This window comes from Drosophila miranda, chromosome XR (assembly GCF_003369915.1).
Source record: "Drosophila miranda strain MSH22 chromosome XR, D.miranda_PacBio2.1, whole genome shotgun sequence".
Lineage (NCBI taxonomy): Eukaryota > Metazoa > Arthropoda > Insecta > Diptera > Drosophilidae > Drosophila > Drosophila miranda.
In genome coordinates this window covers 6,005,487-6,026,577 of record NC_046674.1, presented here as the reverse complement: position 1 = coordinate 6,026,577, position 21,091 = coordinate 6,005,487, and the positions used below count along the sequence as shown (strand labels likewise).

At 44.6% G+C, this 21,091-nt stretch overlaps 1 protein-coding gene across 1 annotated transcript; it reads left to right on the top strand.

Annotated features, from left to right (window-relative positions):
- Window positions 1-225: 225 nt before the first annotated feature.
- On the top strand, window positions 226-21,043 carry LOC108150925 (dual specificity protein phosphatase Mpk3). The gene is made up of 5 exons (XM_017279256.2): window positions 226-1,499; window positions 17,509-17,626; window positions 17,704-17,917; window positions 17,977-18,112; window positions 18,178-21,043. The coding sequence occupies exons 1-5, from the start codon at window positions 1,106-1,108 to the stop codon at window positions 18,708-18,710; spliced, it is 1,395 nt and encodes a 464-aa protein (XP_017134745.1). The 5' UTR covers window positions 226-1,105; the 3' UTR covers window positions 18,711-21,043.
- The last annotated feature ends 48 nt before the right edge of the window (window positions 21,044-21,091 follow it).

Below are 21,091 nucleotides of genomic sequence, written 5' to 3'. Positions count from 1 at the left end.
ACCTCACCGTGTTTGATCAAGAATATGCTGTGGCTGTTTGCAAGCAATGTTAAGAATGGGGTGGCTTTACGTTGGGTGCGTTGAATTTTCTGGGCCGTTTTGCCTGTTGTCCATACCCTGTTTTTTCCTCAGCAACACACGTTTGTTGCCGAGCAACATTTTGAGATACATTTGAAGGCGGGCGGATTTGAAAGAACGGCCTTGCCGCCCCAAAGTATCTCACAAATGTATCTCTCACATGTATCTCGGCCTCGCGGAAGGAAACAACAGACAACGGAAAGAAAAATAGTGTCGAGTGTTGTTTCTGAACTCAGAAAAGTCCGTTGATATATCCCACAAAAATATCCATTGATATATTGGCAAACGAAATATATTATCAAACAAAAAAATATATACATATACCAATTGAACATACCTACAGCGCGCTTTGATATCGCTCCACCGCTGTCGTCGTCAGGTTGTTGGGGCTCCACCACGCACACGTTTAGAATCGGTGTATCGGAACGGGCCGTTCGTTCGGTCTCCACACACTCATACAGCTGCAGCGATACATACATACACACGGTTGTGATTTGGCGCGGACCTGTATGCGTGATGAATGTGAAGCCTACAACAAAATAAAAGAAATCAGAGTAAAAGAAAACAGAATACAAAACCCACAGAAAACAGTGAATGTAAAACATTGAATATTCCATTTTAGTTAAGTTCTTAAATGAAACAAAACTAAAGTCTCTTTTGGATTTCCCGTATTTTTTTTTCGTGTGTGTGAGTGTGTTTGTGTGCGGGAGCAAACCAGAAAGGGGAACAGCAACAAAAGCAAAGCAGCAGAAGAAGAAGAAAGAACCAGAAAGAAAGAAAAAAATGTGCGGCAGTTCGAAGAAGAAGCCAAAGCAGATGATGTAAACTTTGTTGTAACCAAAACTTGGACAGAGAGCGGGACAGCGAAAGAGAGAGAGAGAGAGAGAGAGAGTGAGAAACGAACTCTAGAAAAGAACACTCAGACGGATTTTTCTTCCCCCCACCTACTACTACTACACCTACTCCTCCATCGACTTCAATTTTTTTTTGTGAGAGTGCAAGTGTGTGAGAACGAGAGCTTTCTACAATGCCAGAAACGGAGCACGAAAGCTGCAGCAAAGAGTGGCTCCAGGTCCAGCTGCGCTCTCTGGACGCCAAGGAGCTGATCCTGCTCGACTGCCGCGGCTCCCACGAGTACAGCGAATCGCATATCCGTGGCGCCGTCAATCTGTGCATTCCCAGCATTGTGCTGCGGCGCCTTGCCACCGGCAAGATCGATCTGGCCTCCACCATCAAGTCGCCGGATCTAAAGGATCGCATCCAGACGGGCTACAAGCTCTGCCTCTTCATTCTCTACAACGGCGAGGGCGTGGCCGGACAGCAGGATGTGGCCGGAGCCGGAATGGGGGCCAACGATTCGATTATCAATATCTTGCACCGCCGCCTCAAGCAGGACGGATGTCGCGTGGTCGCACTGCAAGGTGAGATCCCCCTCCCCCACCCTCCACCGCCCTGCGCCCCCCATTAATCATCCACAGACATTCCATTCCTAGAAGTATTATTTATTTATGTTTCCCCCCGGCACTGCCTATTCCCATAAATAAACATTTTCGTGGATTCCTCTTATTTTTTCCCCCTGTTTTTTTTTTTTGTGTTTTTTGCGGAAAAGAACGTCCGATCCGATCCGATCGGATCGGATCTCATACGCCGGAAGGGGGGAAAGGAGAAATTCTATAAATTGCTGAAAGATGTAATTCGCACTGCTCTCCGTTGATAAGCGGTCTGACTGCCTGCCACATATAGACATACATAGACACAGATTAGAACCCGCATATACATACATATGTACGTGCATACATACTTATGTATGTGGAATATGCAGCACACCCAGATCACGACTTTCTATACTGCCCCGTCGGCGTCTGGGGATTTAAATAGATTTCACCTTCTTGAACTTGTTTTCGGTGTGTGACACCGCGACTCGTTTTGATTGATGGAACCATTATATAAGAACACAAATTTATGAATATGTATAGGCGATGAGGAAATGCCACTGATGATATGTACATATTTATGGAAATATCATATCATACATATTTGTGGGTATTCTGCAATGCAATGCATAAAGTAGACTCCCTGAAACTTATTTTTTATGCACCGATACAGGAATCTCTACAAGAAGTTTTCCTTATCGGAAATCCGCAATCCATATTCAAATTCGCAATAATTTTATTCCAGCGAGCGGCGAACCGAATTATGCAGAAATGTATTTATAAATATATTTTTGCTGCTGCTGCTTCTGCAGCTGCTGCTCCTTCTTTAGGTTCCATATCAATTAAATTATATTTAAATTAAGGGGGAGATTAGGGAAGTCGTAAATAAAAACAAAACAAAACAAAGCAAACCAAAGAGCTTTTCCCACTATTGTTGACTAGGTTTCTGTCTGTGTCTGTCTGTGTCTGTGTCTGTGTCTGTGTCTGTGTGTCTGTGGGTCTGTGTATTGTTCCCATAGATCTCCTCTGCGTTCTGTCATTCATTCATTCAGAAAAATGTCACTGGGCTCTGGAGACTCCGACTCTCATGATTCAAAGCCATACATATACAGACAAAGAATCAGATACATACAGTACATATATACCATATATATTATGTACATCATTATCTGACTTGACTGACTGACTGACTGTGTGGCTTCATTTTTATTTTTATCACTTCAATTTCCGTTCTCCCACAAGCAAACCCCCCCAATTGGGTGTGTGGTTGTGTGTGTGTGTGTGTGTGTGTACACAGCCCCCTGGGGCTCTAACCCCCATACACAAAAGCTGCTCAGATCCGGCGTACACACGTTCGCTGCTCCGTCTGCTCTGTCTGCTCCATTCAGAGCGTCGTGTCGTCTCTGCCAATATCGCAAATTGACAATAGAGCATCCCATCCCCAACCCCTTCCCCATTGCCCTGCCTTTTTGTTTGTCGATTTCATTTGATGGAAACAGAACTGGAACTGGAAAGGCCAACAAATTAGCATAACATAAATCCACATACTACTAGACGTCTATCGTGTCTATGACGTCAAGAACACACAAAAATGGTACAGGACTGTACAGAAATCTACCTGTGGCACACACACACACGCACGCACACGCACAAACATACACACACACAGGTAATTAGGAAAATTGTGTCCCGGAAAACGATTGTTTTACGACTGGGCAATACCATGGAAACACCCGAGATGATCCGAAACAAAAACCGATCCGATCCGATCCGATCCTCTTGACATTTGCCCAAAAAGAAAACGAACAAAGGAACAAAGGAAGAAAGGAGGAGGGGACAGTGGGAGAGCGTGAAAATCCTGTGTCACCTTTTAAAGGATTTTGCCTTCGTTGAAGTGTTCCTTAATGATCGTCGAAATGGTAAATGAATTTTCTCTGCTCTTCAGTCTGTTGAATGGACGGATCTGTCATGTCGGTTATCTATCTATCTACACATTTATGGATGTACATGCATATATTCCAACCTTTATGAAATTTTCCACAAATGCAATAAAAGCAATTTCACAATTTGCCAAAAACGAAACGAATATGGTTTCCCGTATGTGTATGTATATAAAATGTTTGCTGCGGTTTTATCTTATCGTTGGGTGGGTCCGGTGGGTCTCTAAGGGGGGGACCTGGAGTGCAGGGCCCAGAATGTGTTTTATGGCATGCAAATGCATAAAAAACAGCTGGGCGGGTGGGATACGAGGAGGAAGCATTGTGGCGACACAGATACATACATATGTACGTGGCATAGTATTTCGGTTACATCTATCTATAAGTATTGGATATGGTTCGACTTTGGAATGAACGTTTGTGCCAGGAAGTGGCAGAAGAATAATACAATAGATAAGAATGGTTGCCAAGCCCGTTGAACCCATTGAATAGGATACTCCATTGGTCACATGAACCATTTTTAAAGTATAGACTAGAGCGTATACATACCCTCCGAAGCCTTGTAATCAGCTGTTTCATCTGTTAATGCTCCACTCTCTTTCTGTTTCTCCCTCTCTTTCTCTCGCTTATATCCTATTTTCTTTGTTCTGTTCAAGTTTGAAAAATATCCCCCTGTAAGAGGCTTAGGGTGGACTAAAGTTTCGCGAAAAACTGTGGTCCAGTCCTTGTTGTACCCATCAACTTTTTGCCGCAAGAAACCGCCCCATGTACCCCCAGCCACCCCCTTGTGGCAAGGGAACTATATGCCGCTAATTAACCTTGAAATTCAATCAAGTCCAAGCAATTATGGGGCTCTTTGTGGCCTGTCCCGTCCCTGGGATGCTGCTGTTACGACCAGATTCCGGTTCCAGGACCAGGACGATGAAAACATTATCAAGTCCGTGGGGCGGGGGGAGCGAGGGGGGAAAATGCATAATGCATGTCGCTCGGATTGGCTCCAGTTTCCAGCTGATGTAGAATTCACTTTAATTAAATGCCACTTTGTATGCATTTCTCGGAATTAAAACAATTAAGATGGGGCCAACTAGGGCAACGATCCAGCCATGCATATAGGAAAGGCAGATATATATACTATGTACATACTATATATATATATATACTTATATGTTTTTACGTATATGTGGTTCTAAAAAGCATTATGTATTCCATAAACTAAGCATTTCCGTTGACAGAATTTAATTCAATTAGATTTAGCAGAGTTTCAAACCATTTCATTCCATTCCACTGATCGGGCGCTCTCTTTTTTTGGAGAGTGGAGAGGGAGTCAATGAACGATGCAGTTTCGAGAGAGTGGTGTCTGTCTGCTCGTTTTTGTCTCTCTTCCTCTCTTCTCTCTCGTGTTTTTATGGCCAGAGGCGGATACAAAGCTCTCTACACTGTCCGCTGTCCGTCTCCACGTTGATCGCTGGACCGTCTTCTTGCGGCGACCCTTTTATAGAAATTGAACTCGAGCTGCTGCTGCTGCTGCTGCTGCGCCTGCGCCATAAAAAACCACTTCAACTCGAGCTCTAGCCACCGCATTTCCACGCATTGCATTGCATTGCATTGGAGTACGGCTTTTCCCCCAACTGGCTTTTCTCTCCTCTACATATTTGTGTGTGGCAGCCACATGGGAGAGTTGTTTGCCTCATTTGCTGTTTTTAACGAATTTGTTGAACAAGTTTTTGTTTTTTTCTTTGGTTTATTTTTTGGGCCTAAGCAATTTTCACAATTTTTTCCATCTGCGAGTGAAAATCAGTCGCAAACACGTGGCATCTCCATCTCCCAACATCATCATCAACCAACCAAGGCCACAACCGAATCGACCGAATCTCTCATTACGATTTCATGATAATTCATCACAAAAGCTAGTGGGCTCCCATCCACGGCTTCCCCTCACCGCTCACTCCGCTGCCCGATGCTGATGGCTGCTGCCTCATTGAGGGGCAACAGACTACTCTGCCAACTGGTCTGCCTTCACCGACAGAAAACAGAAAAACAACAGCAACAGAAATAACTGAGAGAAACAGTTGGCCCGATTGCCCCACCAAAACCACCTACGTGCCAAAAGTCGCTGGGCTCCAAATTTGTTCAACTGAGATTCGTTGCACAGTGGGCAGAAGCGGGTCAATAAGTGGAAATATTAAATAGAGCTTTCGTTCAAGTTTTGTTCCATTAAAGTGTTGCTCTTCTAGCTCCCACCTGTCCCACTGTGCCCACAGTTGTTGTCTTTGTCGTATGCCCACAGAGAGGGAGAGACAGAGAGATAGTTGGACATCTCTCTCCTCCATTGGTGTTGGCGTCAGCATCTTATAAAGTAATCAGCGAGAGAGGGACAGAACGATGGGAGTAGGGGGAGCCACAGGGGAAGGAAGACGACGGTAAGAACAACAAGCAGGGCGTTGGACAACAGTTAGAGCTGCGTCGCGTCTGCGAATGCAGAGGGGAGAGGGAAGAGAGAAGCGGAGGGGTGGGCTGATCGCTGCAGCCTACGGCCTACGGCCAAAATTTGTTGTTGCTGTTGCAGCAGCAGTAGATTTGGGTCAAAGTTTGTGTGGGCTTTAATTAAGCAGGCGTTGAGTAGACGCGAGTGCCCGCAACGACGGCGTCGACGACTAACTAACGGCGAGTCCCACATCTAAGCCATTTGGCATCGATTCCGATTCTGCGAATGGCAATGTGGCGGTTGGGGCGGGGGGGTCTCTCTGCCAATGCCTGTGCAGAGGCTGTGCAAATATTTGCAGCAATACTACTAGCAATAACAACAATGACTTCCGGTCAGATTATGTGCGGGCGAGACTTCCACTCGCTGTCTTTTCTGCCCCTCCGTGTTCCTCTCCCTTTCCCACCCGTTTGCTTTGTCGCCTGCATACCTCAGCGTCCAAAGAGCGGAAGTTTGCAGGGCGCGCATTTAACACATAAACACCAACAGAGGAAGACTATCCTCCTCGGGAGTCGCACACTTGATACCCTAGCAGATTGATCGCCCTTATGGCTGCTGTCATATGCGATCTTGGAGACTTATGTACACACTGAGCTAGAAAGGAGGGGTGTAGCAAGGAAATCAACGGCGCATTGCAAATGGCAGACAGGGAGAGCAACAGAGACAGAGACAGTCAGTGGCGGCGGGACGGTACCCTTCATTCACTTTGGTTCTTCTGCTGTTGCCTTTTTGCCTTGTCGGCGGGGGACGGACGGACGCGTAAATTGTTGTATTCTTGGAATTAGCAAACAGCAGCGGCAGCAACAGCAACAGAAACAACAAAGCCAATCGTTTTGTCTGCCTTTGTCGCGTCGCAAAAAGGAAGAGCAACATGAAGAACGAATGGGTAGAGGGAGCAGGAAAGAGGAACGAGGAAGGGGGGGCATCAAAATGAAATGGAGCTAAAAGTTGTAGTCCGTCGGTGAATGGTGGAAGGGGGTGAAGGGGAGCGAGAACGCTGCTGCTGTGCGCTTGCATGCATAAATCTACAGTAATAGCAATAACAACACGAACACAGCAACAGGAAGAGCAAGAGCAAACAGGCATAAGCAAAAAAAAAAAGAGATGGATAAGGAGAAGCAACAACAACAACATGAACGCATTTCATCAAAGTGCAAATTAGCAACAGATTCCAAAACGAAGAACGAGCCACGGAACAGAAGTTTACCCATAGATGATGGGCGGAGAGGGGTGAAGCGGTGAAGATGAGCGCAGCAGAATGAAAGAATGGAATGGAGGATTGTGGTTTTGCCGACTTTATGTGTGGTTCGTGTCTGTGCTTATGCAATGGAGCAGGGCAGTCCCGTACAAGGGGGAAGGGCAGGGCAGGGTGTAGGGCCAATCGGAAAAGGGTACCTTGGGGATAACTTGACTTTTATATGAAGGAATTTAATTTCAACAAGCTGTTGGCAAAGGTACAGACAAACGTACAAATAGAGAAAGCAGCACTTCCGCACTTAAGCTTTTTATGCTAGCATGCATTGCCTCTGCTATACCAAAACTCGATTTTACTATCTCCCACTAAAACAACCAAAGAAGACCATAAGAGCATTTCCCAAAAGGTCATTGCCAAGTCGTTGCGACTCTAAGCATTCATTTCTGTTTACTCTTCGCTGGTTCTTCTGCTCTTCTCTCTCTGCCTTCGCATATCAATATGGCAAGCAGTGTGTGGTGTGGTGTGGTGTGCTGTGGTGTGCCATCTCCTTTTCTCGCACTCCTTGACCCCTTTCGCAAGTTAACTGCACCATTCTCTACCCCTCGCTCGCACACTCAAATGGCATTGCTTGAGCCCCCTTGATAGTTGGCTCCTTCGGCTACTTCTTCTTCTTCTTCTTCGACGACTACTGCCTCTGGTGTTTTTTTTCTGGTCTTTCTTTGTCTTCCTCTTTGACCGGCGGCGGCGGGGGCCTGTGTCAACGAGGCAGCAGCAGAATCAGAAGCATGCTGGGGTGTCTCTTGTTAGAGAGAAGCACTATACTGTCTCTCCCCCCTCTGCCGCCGTTCCTCTTGCCGCTTACTTCTTCAGGCAGTGTGCATTTTTAATGCAATTCCAACAAAAGAGATACAAAAAAGCGAGATATTGCGAGAGAGAATAACCATATTTTTCTCTCTAAGTTTTAATATTAAAATTTTTCCAAGTTGAATTTCTCTTTGCGCTGAAATTGAGATACTGCCAAATATCGGTAATTTTTCAAACCTCCTCATTACGGCATGCATTTGAGATTTTCATTTCCTCATATTCAATATTTATGAAGCGCTTGGACCTCTGCCTCAAGTCCATTCCTCTTTAGGGAACCTTTTGCTCCATCCGCTCTCCTCCATTCCATTCCATTCCATTCCATTCTCTTCTCTTCTCTCGACCTCCTCTTTCCACGGTCCGTTTATGCCATTTCAAAGCCAAATGAAATTCAACGCACGTTGCTCAATGGCGTCGTCGCATATCGCGGAGTAGTAGAATGCTACCGTATAAATGTTCCTGTCGTTCCCCCTTCCTTTTCTTATTGGACTGCCCAGCGGGTCGCCTATGTTGGGACGAGGAGGAGACTGTCACTGGGAATGGAATGGGAATGGGACTGGGACTGCGGATCGGGAGTTGGACCAAAGTGCGTTTTACGTGTTATTATGCAAAAGTAGCTGTGCCCCAGGGTCCCCCTGCTGTGGATGTTCCATCAGAAAATCAATACAAATGTACAGTAGGATGGTTCGATGAGAAATTATCTCCTGGGAAAGGAAGAGTAATCTCCTATCTACCATAAATGGCATGTCCCCCCACTCAATAGAGCTTTCATCCTTATGTGTGTGTGTGTGTGTGTATCTCTCTACGTGTCCTTTCACTGTATCGCCTGCCGCTTGCACTTGTTGCATGCCCCGGGGTCTGAGGGAATAGCCGAGCTAATCCATCTGCAATTACGGGACAGCCAGTAGTAGCAACAGGAAGCTGCACATTAAACTTGACCCCATTTGCAAAGCTTCGCCCCAAAACACACTCACACACACATCCAACAAAAATTCCAAGAATACAGTTACAAAGCTCGCCCACGCACAAGAACACACACACACACACACACACACATACATACAAACACTCATACAGGCCCTTCAATTATCCGGGATTTGATTTCGTGTGCATTGAGCGAACTCTGTGGGCTCTGGACACACTGTATGTATATTCCATTTGAAATACTCTCTCTACGCGGCGTTGCCGAATTTCATTTACGGCAAAATATACATAATTAATTAATAATGCGGCTTCCAGAGTAGCGCAGCGCAAAAAGGGATCTAGAATCGGGGCTGGGCCTGGGACTGGGTCTTGGTTCCTGGGTCCTGGGTTAATGCTGCCAAAGCTGCGGCTTCCTGCTATTTATAGCTCACAGCTCCCCAAGGACGGCAGACTTTTGCGCCGGGGAAGAGCGCCAGAGCGGAGAGAGGGTCATGGAGTACAGGGGGGGGGGCGTCTTTTGGGGCGTGCCTAGAACAAAATTAGGTTTTTGCTTATTTACATTTTGATTGATTGGCATACGCAATTTGACATTTTGGCCAGAATCCAAGAGTGGATGCCAAAGGTAAGCCTTACCCCAGCACAAGCGCCAGCGCCGGCCTCCGACGCTGCCTCCTCACGCACACAGCCCTAACCCCCTCCCGCCCTGCGCAGAACCATTAGAGACGGTTGTCCCCTAATTTCGGGGACACGATGTTTGGGGGCTTACACGTTTATTTTGAGTTCAATTGAGTTGACAAAACGGTTGGTGTGGGTGGGGGGTGGTTGGGTGCGAGGATAACTAGGTACACATGTACCGGTACTCTCGTGCCTGTGCCTCTGGGGAGTAATTGAAGATATCCCGCAAATTTGGCCTAGCTCCTGTGGAAAATTTAATTGCTGAAAAGCTCATCAAATATCAACAAAAGCTTGGGAAAACAATTTCCAAGAAGAAGGGAATGTTTTTCGAGGGGTCTGTAGGGTATAATTTGAGTGTCGAGTACACTTTTCCTGGGCTTTAAATTTGAGTCCCAAATAAGGGAAATGGAACACTTCTAAACACAGGGTGCACAACACACTGTTCTCGTTCTTTGGGCACCACCCTGTTATTCATTCAGCAAATCATCCGTCCCCCGCACTTGGCCCCCCGAGCTGCCCACATGATGTCTCATCGGCGGCCATTAGCATGTACAACGATGTAGAACGGCATTCGGCGGCCTGGCCTCCTAACTATGTAAATATGTATGTAGCTTATTTAACTATCCATTCAGGCCGCAGAGCACGATACTATTGAGTGAGTGCCCGCCCAACTGATTAACTGAAGAACTGATGCGCTGACTAACCTGCCTCTCCTCCCCTCTTCTCTCCTCTCCTCTCCTCTCCGGCTGTCTATCCCATTCTCCTGTTGCGCCTGGCCTGCAATGCGGAAGTGCCAACAACAATGACTGCAAAATATGTAGCTAAAAGAAACACAAAAAACACAACTCGAATATCGAAGCTGTAAATACCCTTTGCAGAGTTTTTGGTTCCCAATTGTTCAGATTTGTAGCTTAAGGTACGATTCCTGGCTTGGATCGCTGGTTTAGTAGAAGTTTTCAAGGAATATATGTGCCTAGGTATACATATTTTATTTTGCTTCCATTTGTGCTGTAGCAACTGAGCCATGAAGTGATCACACTCGCTGAAAGGGTATTTAAAAGAGTCAATTATGTCGTACGTCCGTTTGGTGGCTATTTAACTTCTCCCTCTCTCTCTCTCTTTGGCTCTTCTTCTCCCACGCTCTCTCGCTCTCTATCTGCTAGTGGCCCCGCCCTCCCCTCTCGCCTTGAATTGCAGAAAATTGAGTCGAAAAAAAGAAGGCAAATTGAATGAAAGAATGAATGAATGAAATGGAATGAAAGTGGACTTTAACTACTTGTGGGGTTCGGTCCGTCGGTCCGTCGGTACGTCGGTCTCTCATTCGCTCATTTGTCATGCAAATTTAATGTTTTTGTTGCTGGAGCTGCTGTTGTTGCTGCACTACGTTGTCGAATAAATAGTTGCGTGCAATCTCCCTCTCTCTCTCTCTCTCTGCGCCGCCAACAGTGCTTTTATTCGCCATCTCTTTTGGTTATTTCTTTCTTCATTATGGCTCCTGGGTTTTCCATTCATAAAAATCCATTTTTTGGCTTGGAAGGCGGTGTGGCTTGGCGGCTTATGTAAAAGGAAAAACTCTTTCACTTTTCCACCACCACCCATACAAGCGCACACATGCTCCGCAGCTGCGGTGTATGTATGTGTGTGGCCACTAGAGAGGGGCGAAGGCGGGACATCAGGTGCAGCGGAAAAAGCTACATGCGCCTGTGGTTTATGTCACCGCTAAAACCGTTGTCTGCCCGTGCCTTCAGTTTTTTCTGATACTCTTCCAGGGGATATTACGAGAGATGATGAGAAGTCTTTAAAGTAGATAAATAGTGTATCCAAAGCTTCGATGTTGAAGCTCTTGTTTTTGCTTTCCACTCCGCTCCACTCGAATATTTTTGCTTGTGGGCGAGGCACACATTTATTAAGAATTTTATGTTATTTCTGTTGTTGCTGCAAATGCTCTCTGTCCCTCCCTCTGTCTCTGTGGCGAATACATTTTAAGCTGCGTTCATTTTTGGTTTTATTTTATAGCCGTGGGCGGGGAATTTCCAGAGGGGCAGGTTGTGCCGCCACTGTGGGGGCAGCAGCAGCAGCAGCAGCAGCCTCCACCTTCTCTCAGTAGCAGCAGTGCCAAAAGCTGGGACTGAGCCGGAGGCTGGGGCATTACGTCAGGTGCCCAAAAAGGTACAGTGGGTCGCATAGCCAGAAAATGTGTTAAATATCTTGACTAAAGGGTTTTCCATACTCTACTCCTTTGACTCTCAAGTTTCTCAAAAACCTATACCTATACCATGTCTATCAATCAATTTCACAGTCGAAACTTTTTGATTGATCATCTTGGAACTTTCATCATTTCCATAGCTCTCAGGGCCCCCTCCTCCTCCTCCTCCTCCTCCTCGTCTAGTGTATCCCCCGTTTGTTTCATAAACTTTGGATGTGTGATATTTGCACAAATTTCAGTTCTTATATGCATACGCGTGACCCATACCGACCCCCTCGCCCCAGGCCAGGGGCACCGGCACGGACTCGGGCATGGATCCCCAAGGGCATTTCAAGTGCAGCTCGAAGTAAACTTGGATGTCTGACATTTAGCCAGAGAGTCTCCGCCTCCACCCACAACTCCGCCCCGCCCCGCCCCGCCCCCTTTCTATTCACATCAATCAATCATGGTGTAATCAATCAACTTCCGTTCGCGGGAGTAGTTAAAATGTCAACTTTGTGTGGGTTTTATACCGAAACGAACGACCCAAAAGTTGATTAAGAAATTAGTTGATGGAAAATTGCATTGGCATTGCAGAGGAAAAGGAAAAGTAAAAGTAAAAGTAAAAGAAAAGTTCTACAGGCGAAAGTTGCGACGGGCATTAATATTCCCCCCCCCCCCCCCCCCACCAAGTGCTTTTGATTGCACTTTTGTTTATGCCTTGGAACGGGGAAAATGGGGGAAAAATGTGTGCTCCAAAAATAAGCAAAAGAAGAGGCATAAAAAGTAGTTGTTTTTTTTCCTATTTTTTTGGTGTGGGAAGGGGGGGGGGTTGGGTGGAGATGAGAAATGTAAACAAAATTGGGGCCATGTTGTTGTCGGTGGGTGGGGGGAGGCGGTTTTGGTATATGCATATGGCTAATGGATATGGGGCCACAGAATATTTCTCTGTGTATTGTACGTATTTTTATGACTCTTTTTCTCCCCCGTTCCAGTTCCATCTTTGAGACCCGGGAATTGTGTCTGTACGGACAGACAACGCCGGCGACGACGACGACGACGACGACGACTACTGACTCATTGACAAATAGCATTGAACTGCAGGCGGACGTTGTCGTTGTCGCTGTCATTCCCGGTATGGTCTGGTTTTTCATTCATGAGCCAGAGGCAGCAGAGGCCCCATTCCGGACACCCCATTTGCTCCCTTCCACACATACGTGTATTTGTATATGTATTTATAGTATCTGTATCTGTCATTGTGTAATGCACGGCCGGAATGCATTTGCCAGAGACCCACAACAGCCTACACATTTTCTGCCCTGCCCTGCCACACCATGCGTATGCGTAATATTGATTTCCTCAACTTTCCTCCCTCCCTCCCCATCCTGTCTCATTTTTGTATACTTTTCGAAATCCCTATGACAAACAACATTTCAAAACTTCAACAAAAAAGAAAAACTGAGCCGAAAAGTCCACACACACACACACACACACAAAAGGGGAAAATGTTGTGTGGGGCGGAAGGGAATTTTTGAGTGCTGGATGGCGTGAGTGATTAAAAAGGAATTATTCGACTTGGGGCAGAGATTCGAAAAATGTGATAAAATGTAAAATGAATGTGGCCGGGAAAATAATCCAAAAAGAACAGAGATTGCGAAAATCATATGAAATATTTGGGAGTTTTTATACATATATATTTATATGGAAAATGAATGGACAAGCCACTAAAAATTCCTCAAAAGAATATGTAATGCAAAGAATTTCCGTTCCTTTTTGGAGAAAAACAAAAGATTATACTCGTAGATGGGAAACTAGTTAAGAACTATGACAAATGATGTCCTGGTGTCCTGGCACTGCAGCATAAGTTTGAGGAAAAATACCAGAAAATACTAGAAAAGTAACAGAACAGAAATACATATATAAAGAAAACACGGTAGACAAATACCAGGAAAAAGTTTTCTGAAAGAAATTAAGGCTTGTGTTCATTCAAGGATAATAAGGATATGATATTATAGCCTGTCTAAAGCAGGCTTCGGGCTTCGGGCTTCAGACTTCGTCAGTTTCCACATCGAAGAACTGAACATCCGTCTGCTCTCTCCCTGGAGAACTTTGGAATCTGTTTAAACAAATCTATAAATATAGAAATGTTAATGTGGAAATGTGAAAATGTGGAAATGTGTTCAATGGTTGATTGCTTTGTGTCATGTGTTTAGCTTCATGCATGTGTGCCGTTGCTGTTGGGGCTTCCGGTTTCTGTTTCGGTTTCTGTTTCTGTTGTGTTTTTTCCATGGAATCCATCAATGGGGGCCCACACGGACGTACGTGTCGATGGGTGTCGGGGGGCTACGACGGGTGGGTTCTGTTTTTTCGAGGTTTTGGATTCCCTGCATCTGGCGTGCGCGTGGGCGTGTCGTGTATTCCCCTTAAGGAATCTGCGTCATCTAAGCCACAAAAAACAAAACAAAAACAAAAACAAAAAACAAACGCCCTCAGAATGGGGCAAACCATATAAGGGTTCTCCTTATCCCCCCCCACCACCACCTCTCTTAACGCATCTTTGAACCACTTGGCTAACTGTTTTTATGCGGCAAAATAGAGAAAAGGTTGAGAGCAACAAAAACAAAATAGAAAGAAGCAACGCGCACGCCTACGTCATATCCGTTGGTTTTGGTCAGCAAAAGGGGGGGGCATTTGTATGTATGTATAATAGTGGTAAGGGGGGGGGGGCCTGAAGTGTGGTACCTGTGAATGAATAGAGCTTTCTGTGGGTGTGGGTGTGGGTGTGTGTGTGTATCTGTATCTGCGTGTATACCCAGTGAGAAGTGAGCCAAAAGTTATTTAACTCACGTTTTGCCTTTGCTCTTTTTGCTGTTGTTGTTTTTGATAAACGAAGCGAAGCGAAAAGAGGTGGGGGGGGGGGGGGGTGAGGGGGAGCTGCAGATAAGAGTCCCCGTGAAGTGAAAAGTAAAACCAACAAAAAGAGTATCTATACTATATAATTAAAAACAAACAAATAAATGAGTGCCCGTAGCAGCCACAGCAGCAGAAGCAGAAAAACAATGAATGAGCCGTGGATCAAATCGTTCAACGATGAAACTGCGGTGGAAAAAACGTATCGTTACTCTCCAGCGTTTTGTTTTCTTTTTCAATGAGTGTATAACCTTTGGATACCCTTTCCGGGGAAGGCAGAAGGTGGAACCAAGGAATTGCTGATCAATTTATATACATACAGATGTACAGGACATCTGTATGGTACATTTCCTCGGGGATTAGGCAATTCTGGCAATTTTTTAACATTTTCCGGTATTTTGTATAGTATTTTACAGTATTTTCTAGTATTTTTGGGTAAAAAGTGAAATTTCAATTATGAAATAATATTTTTCTGGTTTATTTCTGGCCATTTAACAGTTTTTTGTGTTATAATTTTCTTACTTTCTGGTATATATCCAGTATTTAAGTGGAATTTTAACCTATAAATATTAGTTGGGAAATGGTATTTGTCAGGGATTTTGTAGTATTTACCTGGCAAGTTATGCCCTAGAAAAACTTGTGTTCATGTCGGATCACCATAGAAAGACCATCCTGAAAGAAAAAATCAGTTTTATAGAAAAACAATATATAAAATATAAAAAAAATCCATCAAGAATCGAAGAACTTTTCGAATAAATTTTCTTTGTTTCCTTTGAAGTGTATCCCCGGCTTCGACCATTTCGAAAGAGCTCTCACTGGTTTATTTTTTTTTTCTATAATTATTGTATGTAGGTAATAATTATCAACAATAGCTAAAATAAATTGGTGACATTGTGGGCGAGGCTGGGAGAGATGAGCTGAGACTTTTGTGGGTGGGTGAGTATCTACAATACTGTTTGTGTGTGCTCCGCTCAGGTGTGTGTGTGTGTGTTGGGTGGAGATGCCGAAATCCGGTTTTCAGAAACAAATATGAAATATGTACAAATCTGTATTCCAAAAGCCTCTTTTCGGTTTACGCTTTGTTGAGCTTTTTTCAAGTTTACAAGTTTTTTGTTGTTTTTGTTGTTTTCAAACGTTTTGAAGGTCGTTTTGCACTGTGTTTTTCTGTGGTTTTGTTTCGCTCTTTTTGCCCATTTGTGTGTGTGATGTGAACTCATCAATGAAACAATCCCAAACACACAAAAGCCACTCACAAGTGTCACACAAAAAAAAAAACACACACACACTGATATATAGTATCTCTGTTTATATATAAGCCATATGAGGGCATAAACGTGGAGTCGTGGAGGAGGAGGAGTGGAGGGAGAAGATGGGGGAAACAATTGCCATATGGGTATCTATATGATATGATATGAAATGATAGGATGATTGTTTGGGTTTTACAGTGGGGAAAGTTTCCTATAGAGTGGTAGAGCGGAAGAGGTAGTGATCTAATGGGCTGTGGCAGAAGGGAAGCGGGGGTTACGGTTACGGTTACGGTTGCGGTATAGAGGTGGATCCCACCTATGTCTGTGGTAGAGAATTTGGATACTTTTTGTGCGTGATCTTTCATAGATTTCAGTACCAAAACCATTACCATAGAAACCTAAATGTGTCCCAGAAACCCATCGATTTAAAGGAAATCTGTTTAATATTCCACTTTATTTTATTGATTTTTTCGTCAAAGATTCCAGACAAGAAGAAAACGGTCAATCAAGGATATTAATTAACTTTTCTAATAGCAATATCAGAAGGTTTCATTGCCAAGGTCGATCTCCCCCCCCCCCCCCACACACCCACATACCACAGACAGGCACACACAGACATCCATCCACAATATGATGGAACCTTTCAGCCATTCAGGGGAACTGCAGCACAGAGGAGTTGTTTGAGCAGGAAATTGCTTTCAGATGCAGTTTGTGCCTGTCAGAGGGCCGAGTGGATTGATATTCCCATGGCCATGGCAGCAGTCCACCCTCGCCGCCCGGCCCCCTCCCCCTCCCCGCCCCCGCTTATCCGCCTATCACGTTCCTTTAATGCCTCGTATGCCGTGCCGTATCTTGAGCTATTTTTAAAAGTCTCGCAGTTGCAGTTGCAAGTTTCCAGTGCGTATACCACCCGTTGTACGGCCTGCGCCAAGATAACTGATGAAAATCTGTTGGTATTTCCATTTCCATTTCCCTTGTGTCTTGTGCCTTGTGCCTGGTGCCCGACTTCCTCATCAATTTGCGATTTCGCATTTAATATGCAGCAAGTAGAAAATTGTGGACTTCCGGTTTCTATTATGCTGCTGCCTGCTGCGCGGATGACGATTCCCAGACCAAACACACAAAAGGCGGCAGGCGGCAGGCAGCACTACACTTCCGTTCGATATGGCCATAGTCGTCGCACTTCCGTTTCCAATTGCAGAAAGAGATAGAGAGGGGGGGAGAGAGACACGAATGCTCTCCTCCTCCCCTTTCTTGTGGCTGGTTTTTCTTTTTATGAATGGAGGATTCGCTTGCAAGAATTTCACGCATACTTGAGCGAGGGGCGGACCAGTGGGGGTGGGGAGTGGGGGTTAATAGCTGCAACATGTGGTGGAGAAGGTGTTGTCTTACCAAAGATCCAAAACCGCGCCACACTTGGCCAAGCATAACGAACGTCGGGCATTCCAGAGGATGGCCTCTCATATGACAAAACAACATAACGACAAACCCAAAAGAGGAATGCCCTGCCCCCAGGGGGAGCGAGGCACATTCTAAAGTTTCTCAACCATTTCTCAATCTGTCTTTCTCTTTCTGTTTCAGATGGCTTTTCCAGTTTTCGCTTAGCATTTCCGGAATGGTGCGAGGATGACAGCCAGGCGCAGAACAAAGAGATGGAATCTAGTCGCAATGTCCAGACCGATCAGTTAATGGGCCTCAGGTAGGTCCCGAACTCATCTAGAATTCGCAGAAGGCATTATCGCGGACTAACCGCCCATTCCATTCAATTCCGTTTAGATCCCTACGCATTTCCACACCGCATTCCGATTCCGCCTGCAGCAGTTCGGCCGAGTCCTCGGACTGTGAGAGCACCACCCATCATCATCATCACCATCATCATCATCATCATAGCTATAATGAGGCGCCCGTGGAGATAATACCAGGCCTTCTGTTCCTGGGCAATGTCACCCACAGCGGCGACTCGAAGGCATTGCAAAAGTACAACATTAAGGTGAGTGAGTCGCACAGGATGGTCAGGCAGCCCTCTTTAAACGATCCTCTCTCTTTCAGTATGTGTTGAATGTGACACCGGATTTGCCAAACGAGTTTGAAAAATCGGGCATCATCAAGTATCTGCAAATACCGATTACCGATCACTATTCACAGGACTTGGCCATGCATTTTCCAGATGCCATACAGTTTATAGGTAAGCCGATCCATACCAACCGATCTAGAGCTATCTGGAGCTAATCTTCTGTTCCATCTCCATAGAGGAAGCGCGCTCTGCGAACTCGGCGGTGCTGGTCCACTGCCTGGCTGGCGTTTCGCGCTCGGTGACCGTGACGCTCGCCTATTTGATGCACACGCGCGGCCTCAGCCTCAACGACGCCTTCATGATGGTGCGCGACAGGAAGCCGGATGTCTCGCCCAATTTCCATTTCATGCAGCAGCTGCAGTCCTTTGAAAGTCAGCTGCGACTCAGTCCTGGCGATGGCCAGCCCATGGACGAGGGCAACTGCGGCGGCATGATGGGTGGAATGGGGGGACCCCCGGTGGGCTTGGGCCTGGCTCCCGTTGGCAGCTCTGTCTCGAATTCGGTATTGATGGACAATCCCAGTGTGGTTGCCTCCCGTTGCGGCGGTCGCGGCTCCAAGTTCTCGTGCAACTGCATTGCTGCCGACTGCAAGTGCATGCAGACCGGCGGCTTTATGGCTGCTCATTTGGCCAAGGCCACTGGTGTATCGCCGGACTCGGGCATTGAGTTTGATCGCTGGACACCATCCTCGGACACGGGTCTCAAATGAGACCAGCTGCTGGGTGGGAAGAGTTTTGTGCTGCCGCCAAGTCAGGAGATTCTATTAGGAGGAGCAGGAGCAGGAGCAGGAGCCGTTGCAGCCACATCGCCACCGCCATGCTGCATCTATCTGTCGGCCAGCGACAACATGTCGCCGGCCAGCACCACCAGCTCATCCACATCGACCACAACCACCGCAGAGGCGGTGTCTGTGGTGGAGGTGGTGCAGCGGGACGATCAGATGCAGCTGGAAATGATGGCCGATGAGGAGCAGCTACAGGAGGAACAAGATGCTGCACAAGATGCTGCTCCTGATGGGAATGCGTTCTAGGATGCGTTCTTGACGACAAGAAAATAGACAAAGCGTTTTCCTACACACACACACACATAAAAACACATACATATGAGCAGCCTATATAAATGGGGGTACACTCCTTCAAATGCCACTTGGATACGAAATAAAAACAAAGAATATCTCCCCGTCTTTGACGACATTGAAGCATCCAAGTGAAAGAATACCCATAAAAAATAACTAGAATTAATATTAATAATATACGTATATATTAAAAATAAATGTAATATTTGGTACATTTCTAAGGTCTAAATGCAGCAAAATAATGTCTTGCAACAAACAAACAAAATCCAATGTTATCCACACAACACACACACAAGCACAGACACACAGAAAGATTAAAAAATATATAAAATATATTTATATATGTATACTATACACCCCACCCCCACCCCATTGTACATGTTTGTATTTAACTCCTAAGCCAAGTCAAAAGAATAATAATAATAATATTATATGGGAGCGAAAACCACAAAAAAAACACACAAAAAACAAAAAAAGAAAGCAAAAAGCTAATGGAAAAAACTAAATGTAATATTGAATGGTATTTTTATTTTTTGGTTTGTTTTGTTGCTGTGGACGCATAGTTTTATTTGTAATTTTTAAATGTAAAATGTACTAAAAAAAAGAAAAGAAAACTCGAACGTCGTTTATATGTATATGTAAATGTGAAACTGTTATACACAATGGAACCCCCCCTTCCCCTCACTAATATACATATATAAGTAATACATAGAGATATATCTATCATATGTATATGTAACTATTGAATGCCAAGTCATATTTAAGTTTAAAGTAAACTAAAAATCCCGAATATCGAAGAAGAATTTTTAAAATTGAAGCAAACAAAAACAAAAATATAAATACAAAAACCAACTAAAACGAAGAAAAAGAAAATAAAATACAAACAAAAAATTTGCACAACACAAAAAGATATAAAAGAAAAGGAAAAGAACATAAACCTCCACGAAAGGAGAAAAACCCCTACCCCATAAATTGCCAAGGGTCTGAAGGGGATGGTTGCACAGGATGCTGCAGAACAGAGCAAAGGTAAATCCCATATTCTAGATCGTAAGACAAAGAAGCAAATGATATTCTAAACAAACAAACAAAAAATAAAAATAAAGAAATGTTATTGTTGGAAAACAGCGAATAGGAAGGATAAGGAATGGTTTGTTAAATATATATTTAGGATATATATAGATATAGTGGTAGGTCGGCTGTTTTTCCCCACAGACAGGCAATGTTGGTACAAAATTTTATCAGGTGACGTTTAACAACAACAAAAAAAAAACACAAAATAAATGGAAACTAAACAAAAAAAATAATCCAGACATTTTTCGAAAAAAGGCTGTGCGCAATATATATAAAAAAAAAACAAACAAAAGCAAATAAAATATATGACGAATATAGATGAAAAAAAAAACCAGAGATAAAAGAGCAGGATTCAATAGAAGAAACATGGCCAAAAAAATAGAGTTGGTTAGAGAGTTTTAGCTGAAGTTTGACTGATTTGAAGAGGGTTGCAGATTGGAGATGGTAAGTGAAGGAATAGATGGGAATATTTGAAATTGAAAGCTCAGGAAATTAGTCCAAATGCCGGCAAATGGGTTGTTACGAAATGATATAAATATATTTATACATAGGAATGATTTGAATACTAAAGTTTATAAGAAAGAGAAACATTGCATTGCATTGCATTATTGAATCTCGCACAAGTCGAGTCCGAATAGATACCAGATCTCTCATACCCACAAAACACTCATTCCAGTTTCCACTTGGAAATATTTATATCGCAAAACAGTCTGACGTTCAGGGGGACCCCCCCGGTCCAAGTACAGGAATGAAACGAGAAAACGTTGCGATTTTGTTGAGGCAGCTAAAATACGGATCGAAGTTCCTGTTGGAGGAGGACAAGGATGATGCCGAGCTAGTATATAAGCCCCCCAAACTTTTTTCAGCGGAAAACCCTACGATTTTGAATGAGCTTTCCCGCACACACTCACACACAGACACACACACACACTTAAAAACAAACA